General features: G+C 37.1%; 1 protein-coding gene across 2 annotated transcripts in view; it reads right to left on the bottom strand.

The window, feature by feature from the left end:
- Positions 1-13,315, bottom strand: part of abca12 (ATP-binding cassette, sub-family A (ABC1), member 12) — a 72,887-nt gene that overhangs the window by 55,105 nt on the left and 4,467 nt on the right. For both annotated transcript variants that reach the window (XM_048194346.1, XM_048194345.1), the window contains 12 exons: positions 13,165-13,232; positions 12,871-12,992; positions 12,621-12,751; positions 12,361-12,503; positions 9,333-9,509; positions 8,946-9,166; positions 5,557-7,986; positions 4,346-4,449; positions 2,930-3,036; positions 2,546-2,754; positions 1,680-1,756; positions 1,403-1,533 (listed from right to left, as the gene is read on the bottom strand). In XM_048194346.1, the coding sequence (XP_048050303.1) occupies positions 1,403-1,533; positions 1,680-1,756; positions 2,546-2,754; positions 2,930-3,036; positions 4,346-4,449; positions 5,557-7,986; positions 8,946-9,166; positions 9,333-9,509; positions 12,361-12,503; positions 12,621-12,751; positions 12,871-12,992; positions 13,165-13,232 (3,920 nt within the window). The remainder of the gene's footprint in view (positions 1-1,402; positions 1,534-1,679; positions 1,757-2,545; positions 2,755-2,929; positions 3,037-4,345; positions 4,450-5,556; positions 7,987-8,945; positions 9,167-9,332; positions 9,510-12,360; positions 12,504-12,620; positions 12,752-12,870; positions 12,993-13,164; positions 13,233-13,315) is intronic.

The following is a 13,315-nucleotide window of genomic DNA, read 5'->3' on the forward strand; positions in this document are numbered from 1 at the left end:
AGCATGAAATAATATTTAAACCTATAACATTTTACATAGATAACTTTTAAACATAGTCTATAAAAAAATTTTATTTCACAATTCTGACTTTTTTTCTTGCATTTGCGTGTTTATGACTCCCAGTTCGGCCATTATAACTCGCAATTGTGAGTTTATTTCACAATTCTGAGGGGAAAAAAGTCAGAATTGCGGGATAAATTGCAATTCAGAAAACGAGTATAACGAGTTACAGGATAACGAGCATCTCTCACAATTCTGTTTTTCTTTGTAAGAAATGTGAGATATAAACTCAGGTTTGCGAGAAATAAAAGTCAGAATTGTGAGATATAAACTCGAAATTTTATTCTTTTATTTCGTGGATTCCATAGACTGCTACTGCTCAACTGTCATTTTCTGCAACCAGGTAGGCTCCGCCCATAAAAAAACGTCATCGCTGTTTGCAAACACCAAATTGGTCTATTAGCCTTTCGCCGAGCCCCGCCCCCCTTAGTTACTGTTGCTTTGTCCGACAAGCCGTGGCGCTGTCACTCCACACGCAGTGAAAAATACATCGCTGAACAAAGAGGATACTGACCACACATCGACAGACAAGACAGAGCAGGTTACTTATGATATTAAACAAAGTCCCAGCTTTCAAACCGTGTAGTTATTAAAGAAATTCAAACAATAAAAACCGTTTTGTTCCTCTTTAATGTGTCGTGACCATGGTCGTGACAGATTGCTGTAGATCCTCAGCTCAACCGCTCGTAAAAACCGATCATCTCTTCCTATTAGTCCATGAACATGAGAATGAATGTTGTTTCAAACGCGGAAAGACGTCAATACACACCATTTTTCAAGTTTAACTCCACCGAGGTTAATCTTTTAACTACTGGCTGCTTTGTCGGACAAAATGGCGGATGCGGCGTTCTGATTGGTTAGATCGCTTGTCAATCAAACTCCCGGCGAAAGGTCAATTAACAGTAGTGTTCTACTAAAAGAATCTACCAATATATAAATTTTTATATGTTTTTTTTTTCATATTTATTTTTCTAATTTTAGCTTTTGGTTAGGACACAACTATTTCAAAGAATTTCAAACAAATTGTTAAGATTTTCAATTTCATTTCTTTATTTATCCACACATTGGTTTTACTAAAGGGTATTGCTCAAAAGCAGCTTTATCAAGAATAAAGCCCTACATCCCTCCATGAGAAAGTCAAAGGCAAAAATGGCAATGAAAACGGTCAAAGATGTTTAGGTACAATGAAGAGGATGGCGAAAAAATCCTTGGGAGAAACCAAGACTCTGCAGGGGGAGCTTTCTCAGAATAAAGTGTGATTTCATTTTTTTTTATTTTTTGTTGTGTGATTTTTGGACACCTCTTTTGAGCCCCTCAGATGTATGCATGAGTTGTGACGTACCTGCATGTTGCTGTTGGGTAGAGGGTAATCTAGCAGAGCCTGAAGAGCAACAGGGGGAAAGTTGGTATACCGCTCGACATCCTGAACAAACTGTGTTGTATTTTTAAGCAGCTCTGAAACTTTCACTTCAGCTGTCAAAATGCAAGACAAAAGACAAGTGAGAGAGCTGACATGCATGCATGGCAAAGTTGAAAAAGACTGATTGAACCACCCTCTGATAGCTAAGGAACACTGGTGTTTCTGCAGTTCTTTTGCTGGAAGCGACAGCGGTACACACCTGGAGATGTAATATTGATATTAAGAGTTTTCAGAGTGGAGACGTTGAAGCCCACAATTTGAGAGAGAGTTGAGGTCCTTTAAAAAGAGAGGGAGAGATTAAAACCATGAGCATTACTCCTGTAGACAAACTGTTCAAAATGTTGTAAAGTGTATTATATAAATAATTATATAAAAATAGAAAATATAGTTTTTTAACATTATTATATTAATATTATTATTGACAAATAGAATACTATTATTGTAAATGGAAAACAGTGCAAGTTTTTTATTTAATTATGTTTTGTTTTGTTTTTTATTAAAAAAAGAAGATGTGTAAACATCTGATGAATTGGTGAAACAGGTGAATTTAACCTATTCATTGGAATTTTGGGTCTGAACAAACTGATTCACTAAAATAAATCAGACTTGCAAATGCTTCATATGAAAAAGTGGACATTTTAGGCAAGTGAGTTTAATCGTGTTGGTTGAACCACTGTAGTCACATGAACTGTTTTAAATATGTAGCTTTCTGGGCATTGAAAGTGTTAATTGTCTTGCTGGCAATGCAGGCCTCACTGACTTAATTTAAGTTCCGAAGATGAACGAAGGTCTTACGGGTGTGGAACGACATGAGGGTGAGTAATTAATGACAGAATTTTCATTTTTGGGTGAACTAACCCTTTAAGCTGTGCATGCTAGAGAATGTGACACTAATAACAAATGTAGTGCAAATTGTTGACAAAGTAGCTTGTTGCTGGAAAGGCTTCATTGTTTTGAAAAGAAATGAACTGATTTCACTCTACTAAAAATATTAGTTCCAACACTGGTAACATGCATAATACAAGCTACGACAAAAAGGTTGAAAGTCATTATAGAATGCAGTACCAGTCCACTTCAGTGTTGTAAGTGCTAGGGTCTCCAACAAATGTCTGGAAAATCAGATCATAGATGTCGGTGCTTTGGTTCACCAGGCTGGATGAGAGCACATGTAAGGCCTGGATTGCAGGAACAACGGTGTCACACAGCAGTCTAGGGCCTAGTGGCAGAACCTGGCTGATCAGCTGCACAGAGGCCATGTTTTCCAGAGCACACACCTACATTATCAAGAAAGAAAGTTACAGTTAAACCAGCACTACGCAGAAATCCACTCATGTGCTACTGTATAATGACATAAATCTATATGTACGTCTTCAGAATACTTGAAATATAGCATATGAGTTAAATGGACTAAAATCTAAATCTAAAAATCTAAACCATCACAAATCTTACCTGAGTTAACAGGTGGTCCAGTATCAGGCCTGAACTCTCATTTGCCCAGCTGCCTGAGCCAAATTCAAAGGCAGTGTTTAGCACTTGCTGTAGAAGATGCAGATTTTCTGCAGAGAGGCAAGAGAAATGGAAGAGAGAAAACAAAGAATCAAGCTTTTGTAAAGCTAAAGTAACTTGAATTCCCTACAGGCATCATTACTTGCACCTAACTCCACTTTCAGGCCAACCTCACAGTGCAGCAAGCAGCAAATGATCTAGCAAAGAAACCCCCCTTAGAAAAGAGACATTGAAAAGCTTTATGGTGCTGTGTGCTGATTTAGATCTGATAGCTTTTACTTGTACAACACCTCAAGTGATATAAAAGATCAGACACTTATGAGGGAAATTAAATGCTCAAGAAGACATCAGCTTTATTAAAGAAAATATAACGCAAACTGAGAGGCTTAAAGAGCAACTTATCAATGAAAATGAGGGAGTGCTGCAGATAAAGAAAACGAGAGAAAAACTGTGGATCTCCAGAGGGGGGAAAATGGTGCACTGAAGTACAGCATGATGATATATTTTAAAGTTAACTCTTAAAGGATCCAGAAAAGAAAATTATGTACTTGCACTGAGATCTAGTGATCTAATTTTGTCTCGTTTTCTGGTAAAAATATCTAAACATCTGTAAAACAAGATAAACTTATTTCAGAAGTGAAATTAATACTTGAGACATGTTTTCAGAGCATATATCTCAATTAGGTTTATTTTTCTTACCTCATTGTTAAATTGCTTTCTTGTTTAAAGCACAAATGTCTCTGTTTTGTTAGATTTATGCCTAAAACAAAAACAACTTACCAACGGGGTAAACGTATTATTTTAAGATATATTCTCAGAACATTTACGGTTAAAAATGTCTTCCATCCATTTGTGTTTTATAGAAAGATTTTTTGGAATGACGCAAGAATAAGTACATTTAAAGCAGCTGGGCTGATAAGAAAAAAATATTTGCCATTTTAAAGAGCACAGGCACTGTAAAAGCCTTTCTCTGGCCACATGCCTCCTGGCTGAATATTGCAGAAAGCTGACTTCAAACCTGCCGTTTACTGCATTGCTATGAAAACCAAAAAAGTTTTGCAATGACATAAACATAAAGCAGCATACATTGTTTAATGTCTATGGAGATTACTAAGAGTAATTTATTCAGTGGTAGAATCTGGAGTCTGCAACATTTATTGTGCACATACATCTTGTTCTTGAGCTAAACAAATGTAAATTATGCAGAAAAATAATTATGTATTCACACGGCTGAATGCAAAATACTTATATGCGCTATATGCAACTGTGGATATCTAGTCAGCATATAAGATTGTGGAAATAAAACCCCTGAACAAACAGTGTTAGATGTCAGTAGATCTTGCAAGATGATTTATGTACCTTGGGATTCGTTGGCCAGACTCGCCATGATGGACTTAATAAGAGAAGAATACTGCAGGTCATCTGGAAGGCTATTAGCAAGGTTTGTCAGCAGCACAGGCAGCCTATGTAAACATAGAAAAGTTTCATTAACTAACAATATCTATTTGCTGGGTTAAATGAATCATAAGGCACTATGCTATGGATTATGATCATTTATATTCATGACCTCAAGAAAGTGTTCTTTCTAGGGCTGCCCCCTAATAGTCGACTAACAATTAGTCGATGAGAAGAGGCTTAGTCGACCAAAATTGGTATTAGTCAGTTAGTCATAGAAAAAAAAACTCCACAGGAAGTGGCGAAATCACGCAGTCTGTGACTGATCATTAACGGCAGGAAATCCAACCATCGTCTATCATTCATCGACCTCATATATGGCTTTATCACTTGAAACATGTAAGTAGTAGCAACTTTACAAGTCCGCTCGCTCTTAATGTTAACCTAGATAAATGTGCGCTATTATTTTCCGCATATCCAAGTCCTTGTGTAGAGAGCGCACTTACTGCATGACATGGCAGCGCCGGCGCGATCACTAACTTAAAATACTCTGTCATTTTTGGTCATACAGATAAGAATAATCCAACATTCGAAACTGTAAAAGGTTTGCTTTTATTGCTGTAAACTCACAATAACACAATGTGCTTTTGTAAAATAATAAACAAACAGGATGCGCCTTCTGTCATCTCAGTCTCAAGTGAACTTGAGCACGTCACAAAAATGAACCGAAACTCAGCATATACTTGCCTCACATACATGAGAAATATATCTATGGAAAGACTGAAATGAACCGATTCAAATCTAAAAATGAAAATTCTCAGATTTGGCTATGTAATCCGTATGAAACGTGCACATAGGCGTGTCCGCTACTATGGAGATGACGAGTCAACATCATCGACCATCTCTGCAGCCGAAAACACACAAAACACTAGATTACCAGTAAATTATTAAAATGTTCAGACGGTTAGTCAACTAATCTCTTGAATAAACAACTACTAGTCAAGGGCAGCCCTAGTTCTTTTTCAATTATACAGGGTAAATGCCATGGTGGCTGAAAATATGAGAGCAAAGCAATAGCCTTGCAATGAACAAGAAAAAAGAAATGAAAAACTGGGCCTTGTTATGAGCTCATAACCAGGAACCAGCCTTGAGAGCAGAACCTCAAAGAAACTCACTTGCTGGTCCAGTTAGTGTCATTCATCCCCAGCAGATGGCCAATATTCATGCTAGAAGCCCCCAGCACTATTTTGGCGAGTTCAGACTCCACACTGCTACTATTGCCCAGCGACATGAGATTTTGGATGGTATGCAGCAGCTGCTGGGTAATATCAGCTGCTTTGGTGAGAGGGCTTTGGCCTGCTTGGATGATCATTAAGATTGTCTTCAGGGTGTGCTCCAGGTCACCTATAATGCTGCTGAAAGAGTCTGTGTTCATGTCGGGCACCATGGCCAGAAGGTTGTTGACAGAATTGACAACTTGAGATACAGCTTCATTGACATCCCCAAAGGCGCTGGTGTCATTAAGAACAAAATACATTGTCTCCATGAGTTTGAGCGTGATATTGATGTACTGCTGTCCCTCAACAGGCATTATCGAGTATATGGAAGATGCAACCTCACTTAAAGTGTTCACAACTTGTAAGATTTGGATAGGGGAACCGGATAACATAAGGCCCTCGTAGAGACTCATGGACACTTGATTAGACACGGTCATCAAGATGTAAACAAGGCCATCTGGAGTCATATGCGTGGATGTCGAATCATAAGTAATGTTTAGAGAGTTAAGGAGAGACTGTGTAACCGACTGAGAGATTTCTGGGAAATGGGATGTGATGTCTGCAGTGCTGGATACTTTTGAGAGTGCAGTGAAAAGAGCCGATTTGATAGCAAAGAGGTACAAGTGTGTTTCCTTGGGGAGAATGACAACCATCTGATTGAACGTCTGGGTCAAAAGCATTTCCCTCTCAGCATCACTGCTCAGGCTGTAGTTTGACATGGAGAGGTTGAATAGGATGTGGGTGGCCGTAGCACTGCTAAGAATGAGGGAATGGGTGACCTCTTGAATGGATTGTCCATTTGGAAGAGTTGTGATATTTGAGAAGGCAAGGACATGGTTTAGGGAGTTAGAAATCATGCTGGTGAACATTGTGACTTTTTCTATGTCTCCGGGATATGCCTCGAGCAATGCAAAGGCTTGGAGCATTTGTCCAGATATGTTGAAATACACTGCTACCTCTCCAGAGAGGAGTGAAGCAAAGGCTTCAGCAGTTTGATCCACGGCTGCAAAATAGGATGCTATGCTCATCTGCGACCCTGGACTGGAAAATGAGCCAATTATGTTTTGTAGAATGCCAGTAACCTGGGGGCTGATGTCCTTGATCTCCTCAAAGTTCTCGTTAAGGATGCTGTTGAGCGTCGTGAGGAACTGGATTGCGGTGTCAGTGCCATTTCCTTCCTGTGAGACGATGCTCGATACCGAAGCTTGAAGTTGTTGGGCCATGTGCTCGATTCTTTGCGCGATGTTCAGTGGTGGCTGGTCAGATAGCGCCATGGCCACATCAATCATTCTTCCTAGGCTTTGTGCCAGCTTCTCTACTTTATCAGTGTCCTGCAAACTCCATCCTTCACTAGCGATGTCCATGAATATCTCTAGGAACTGTTGTCCATTACTAGGGAGAGTCAAGTAAGATAGCACGTTCAGAGCTGTGTCAATGGTTTCCTCCTGACTCGTGTTTCCAGCCATTTCCTTCGAAAGACCCTTCAGGATGACACCCAAGTCTGGATTTGCAAAGAAAACATGGATAGTCTCGAAAATTTCAGTCGAGGTTGGTGGAATGGAGAGAACTTCAAGCAAGGCTTGGTAGTTAATGTCAAGAAGGTCAAGGAAGTCATCCACCGGCTCCCTCTGTACTTCACGTGCGACATTTCTGGTGTTTCTTGTGTTGGACACAAGACCTTGTAGGTTCTGTCCATGAGCAATTTGCATTTTAAGTGGGCTTAGATATTGTTCCACAGGGGCGAAGAGGTCACTGGTTAGCTTGATCTGTTTGAGCAGGTACAAAACATTCCCAGCAAGGTCGATAAAAGTGTCCGACCAGCACGACAGTGGAGCTGGCATGTTGGTTAGGGCATCCCTTATTATCTCGTACAACTTGCGCAGGATCTCCAAGACAAAATTTAGTCCGGTTTCTTCAGTAGTGTACAGCCAGTTGAAAAACTCAACAGATTTCCATAGGGTGCCACTTGTATCTTCCAAATACAGAACTTGCTGCATTACTCCATAAAGCGTGGGCCACTCTACCAACAATCCCGTTCCAATGATTTGCTGGATCACCTCTTTTATTATATTGTCAACCATGCTTCCATTGGGGTTCATAAATATGTCTCCACTCAGGATATAATTAATAATTTCCTCTGTGAAATTCATTCCGGTGAGTGTGATCTCCAAAGCCTGCATGACGATCAGAGGGCTTGCAGTTGAGTTCTGGAAGAGATTGCCATTCTGTAGGATGACCTCAATGGTTTTTCCAATTGCCTCGATGTATGGCGTCATCCAGGGAGCTTCTGTCTTAATTTGCTCCAGAGCCATTTGTACTGTGGAGAGGCTGATGAGAGAGAAATTAGTATTGAACGTTCACAAAAAAAAAAAAAAAAAGAGTTACAAATAAAAATGGCTCTTTAAGAATCCATTCACTAGCTAGATTAGATAATGTACTGTTGTGCATATATGCAAGAGATTATGAACTCCAGTCCAAGATATTTAAATCGATCTTTATAAATCAGCCATACAAACATAAAATGTCTACAATTTTTAAATTAGATTATTTATATTTAAATGCTGCAAAACAGTTTAGAATTAATCTCGATTTTGCTCTCCATTTCAGTGGGCACTCACATTATATTAATAGAACTGTATAGTTATAATAGAGACGATTTCTATCATGTTTAATGATCTACACTGGGTGCATAAATGTTCCTGCAGTCTTAAGTGACTGATTTGCCCAGATATGCACAAATGCATAATTTGATTCCTATCAGTAGTCAGTTTATTACAGAGATGAGCACATAAAGCAGAATCAATTTAAGAGCAGGGAGATAGAGATAGCAAAATAATAGAAACTACTTTATCTGCTCAAACCTGTTTGGAAGCAAAGGAGTCGAACTGAATAAATCAACCTTAATGCAAATTTAATTACTCTTACTTAGTTTGTTTGCATGATTCCAACCCTTGGTCCTTATGGGTAATAACTGCAAATCTCTCTGCAAATTTGAGGAGGTATTTGTGTAATACAATCGGGCTCATGATAATGTCGAGGTATAATGGGTGTATGAGTGCGTGTGGAATTGCTGCATGCTTTTGTTGTCTGTGATTTATTCAAGCTATACAGTTTGAAAAATAATGGTGAAAAGCTCAATACACACTGAAGCACAGAGTGTGTATCTTTGTAAAAGATCTTTCTCTGTTATAAGACTGCCATTTGTTTTCTGTCATTTAATATGACTCAGGTCATGTATCGCGGTGAGAATATATGTTCCAGTAAAAATAACTCCAGTGCATTCATACCTTTGGTACAGCTGCATCTGGAAGAGCTGGGCATTCCAGTCAGTCTGGTTTGTTATTTCTGACACTGAGAGGTTGGATAGCATTGATGTGTAATACAACAGGACTTCTGTTAGGTGAATGCTAGCAAAGGTATTGTTCAGGATCGCCCCATAGAAGGTCTCCAGTGACCCAGCCATCATTCCTGCAGTGACGTTTATCCATAGAGGGTTCATCTCCATTCCCTGTTTAGTAACATAGAGGGACATAGTCTTAATCTGTCCTTAGTGCACACCACCATCTAGTGGTGACATATGACAGCTGCATTTAAGAGCAATCAAAAATAACTGCTATTACCAAACTACTAAAAGAAAAACTGTAAATTGTTCATAAAACTGTAACTTGTCTTACGGTCATGTTGAGGGCTGGAATTGCAACTCCTGGCTTATTGAAGGATGCTATGACTGGCAGCAGGCTGATGTTACACCACAAAGTGACATGGTCTTCACTTATTCCAGACACAGCTTTGACATCCTGCCATATCTGCTGCACGTAGCTGCAATTCAGGCTCTGACCCCCCAAACCAGCCTGAGGGTTGAGCATTGGAAATAAAATAATTATCAGAGAAGGCAAACACACTGTGGTGTAATAGTGAGATTGCAATTTTGTATTTAATACTGACAAAATGTTCACAGAGACAGCACAACAATATATATATATATATATATATATATATATATATATATATATATATATATATATATATATATATATATATATACACTGAATTGAATTGAATTTTTTTAATTGAATTGAAAAGATTTTTTTATGTTTTTAAAAGAAGTCTCTTCTGCTCACCAAGGCTTCATTTATTTGATCCAAAATACAGCAAAAACAGTAATATTGTGAAATATTTTTACAATTTAAAACAACTGTTTTCTATTTGAATATATTTTACAATACAATTTATTTCTGTGTTGGAAAAGCTGATTTTTCAGCATCTTTTGCATTCTAATGCTGATTTACTGCTCAAGAAACATTTATTAACATTATCAATGTTGAAAACAGTTGTGTACCATTTTTTTTTTTTTTTTAGGATTATTTGATGAATAGAACTTTTGCAACATTATAAATGTCTATACTGTCACTTTTGATCAATTTAATGCATCCTTGCTGAATAAAAGTATTAATTTCTTTAAAAAAAAAAAAAAAAAAAAAAAAAAAAAAACTCTTATTGACCCCAAACCTTTGAACGGTAGTGATAATGTTACAAAAGCTTTCTATTTCAGATAAATGCTGTTTTTTTTTTACTTTCTATTCATTAAATAATCCTGAAAAAAATTTCAACATTGATAATATTAATAAATGTTTTTTGAGCAGCAAATCAGCATATTAGAGTGATTTCTGAAGGATCATGTGACACTGAAGACTGGCGTTATGATGCTGAAAATTCAGCTTTGCCAACACAGGAATAAAATGTATTTTAAAATATATTCAAATAGAAAACAGTTATTTTAAATTGTAAAAAATATTTCACAATATTTCTTTTTTTAATCTGTATTTTGGATCAAATAAATAAAGCTTTGGTGAGCAGAAGAGACTTCTTTTAAAAACATTATAAAATCTTACCATTCAAAAACTATATATATATATATATATATATATATATATATATATATATATATATATATATATATATATATATATATATATATATATATATATATATATATATATATATATATAAAAAATACTTTCTTTGAAAAATTAAAATCTGAATGTTTATTGTACTGAAATCCTACTAATGTATCACTTGCATTATTTATATATATATATATATATATATAAATAATGCAAGTGATACATTAGTAGGATTTCAGTACAATAAACATTCAGATTTTAATTTTTCAAAGAAAGTATTTGTTTGTTTTATTCCTTAAATCTTTTTGGATAACTGGTATCAATCTGAGACAGGTTTGTTAAGTAGTTTTCCAGATCTTCTTAGGTAATGGAAACCCTACTTAAAGAGGTTGTTCCACATTACTAAGCAAGTCAAAGTTCTCATGCAATATGGGGAGGAAGAAAGATCTTTATGAAGATGAACAACATGAAATGGTGCAATGTCTTGCAAAAGGCATGAAAACTAATATTTTGCAAAAACTGAATGGAGATTGCCAAACTATCAAAAGATTTGTCAGTGATTTAGAGCACAGAAGAACTCAGTCAGATAAAATAAATTAAATCTTATTAAGATAAGTTTCATAGTATTCTTTTCTTCTATCTCATTCTTCAGGCACTTGTCACATTTTTAACAAAATTAAAAATATACCAGATAAATAAATAAATAAATACATACATACATACATAAACACATTTTCTCAGTTTGTCAGGATGGCAAAATGTGTTGACCATAATTCATAAATACATTGGGCCCAAGGGAAGGGGAGGGGGACCCCTCCATGATCTTGTTTTATGCCTTATGAATTCAAGTGATGTGATCATTGATACTCTAATAGACAAAGCATTCACTGAACGAGTAGCAGGAAAGTAGGGATATATGACTCCTGCCAGGATTTGAGCATCTATTGTGAAAGGAAACCAAATTCTCTCTAGGGACGAAAAGCAGCATCTAATGTAGGCTAGCTGTTTATCTGTGATTAATACACTTCTTGGCACATTGAGTTGGCCTTTTGGGCTAAGGATGTTTTATTCATTTCTAAAAATGTACTTAATAGTGCCTATAGCTGTTTAAAAACGCACAACAAGCTAATTAACAAATAATGACATGGGTTATGAAAGATCTTATCTCCTCAACACCTGATCAAAAACATAGAACATTACTGTGATATTGTGTTCTTACTAATAAAAAGAGATCTTAATCTGTTAGCTTTAAGCCAACCTTTCAAATTCCCTCTCTTTGTGGTTTCAGTTGGCATGATAGGGAGCCATTTCTCTCACTTCTAATCAGGCACCTAATAGAGTACTCACAAAATGTTGTCTTAGCCAAAATGTTCAAGATCAAAATCGTGTCATTTGAATTGGCTAGTGGGACGTCACCTTAAGGGGAACCACTGTATAACAACTGATCGTAGATAGAACTCTCCATTTTGATTTTACACTTGTCATGCTTATATAATGCCATTCTTTCTTTCTACTGTCGCTAAGGGCTGTTTTAAGCTGGACCTGCAACAAACACATTGTATTAAACTGAGAATACAGTATCATGCACATGACTTTGTTATTGATGCAGTATGTGTCATAAACGAGAAGGCCAATCACTCCTTGCCAAGCTTCAGTGGGATTAAATAGAAATTCCAGTTCACCAACCCTCTATTGTATGCTGACAACCCTGCATTCTTTACATTCAGCAAGTCTCTGAAACCTCTGTACAAGTGTCTTAACAGTCCAACACATCATTAGATAGAAATGTTGTTCTAACCTGTAGAGCAGCTTCTACAGTCAACCCAATGGCCTGTGGCAATCCACCAACAAAAGATTGAGCAGTAAAATTGCTGGTGTTCATAACATGGAAAATGTCTGACAAAAGGCTGGACAATGGCTGCTGGAGAGCATGGAAGAGCTCTGTGGAAAAGAAAGCACTTGCATTTTAGATGCATACAGTTCAGATAAGGAAGAATCTGTTCGTAAACACGGACCCTGCAACTCTTTTTTTTAGATGTATTCAACTGCTTTTCTCACCTGTTTGTGCCTGCATGTTGTGAGTACTGTTGACAATGGATCCTTGAATCGTGGACACAATAGACGGCAATGAACCCCACATAGGAGTATCTCTGAAGTTTGAAAACAGAGCAGCCAGCATCTCCTCCAACCTGTTGTTTAACAATGTTAAATGTTCAATGTTGTCAGAGAATCTATGGGCACATTGACTCTCTTCATATTGTAAATTAAGCTTTGTACTAAAAATCAAAAAGTGGGATGCAAGCCTTACTTGTCAAAGGTCAGCTGGTCAGCACTCCCGGAGAGGATCTGGACCAGAACGGCTACAGATTCTGTAAAAGTCTGGGCGGACTCATTCACAAACGGTGACACAGAGCCAAGGAAGATGGCAAGCTGTGGCACCACAAATCAAGTTAAAAGTTTGATACAAATATAAAATGACATTTATGTTTGTGTGTTTTTATTTATGCAATAAATCAACATCACAATATGGTGATATTTTGATGTCAAAAGATCTGCGACGGAGTTGTCAATAACGGGCCTTCGAGAAATAAAAGCAATTTACCTGTTCCGTTATTTCATTTAGGCTGTCAAGACTGAAGTTTCCTAAGTTGTCCCACATGTTTGTATATCCTGCGAATAATATATGGTACATATATCTATAACAACTTGACTGAATAAAAAAGAATGATGCCCACAGCCCCACACTAATAATC

The sequence above is a fragment of the Megalobrama amblycephala genome, linkage group LG6 (genome assembly GCF_018812025.1).
Source record: "Megalobrama amblycephala isolate DHTTF-2021 linkage group LG6, ASM1881202v1, whole genome shotgun sequence".
In the NCBI taxonomy this organism is placed as follows: Eukaryota; Metazoa; Chordata; class Actinopteri; order Cypriniformes; family Xenocyprididae; genus Megalobrama; species Megalobrama amblycephala.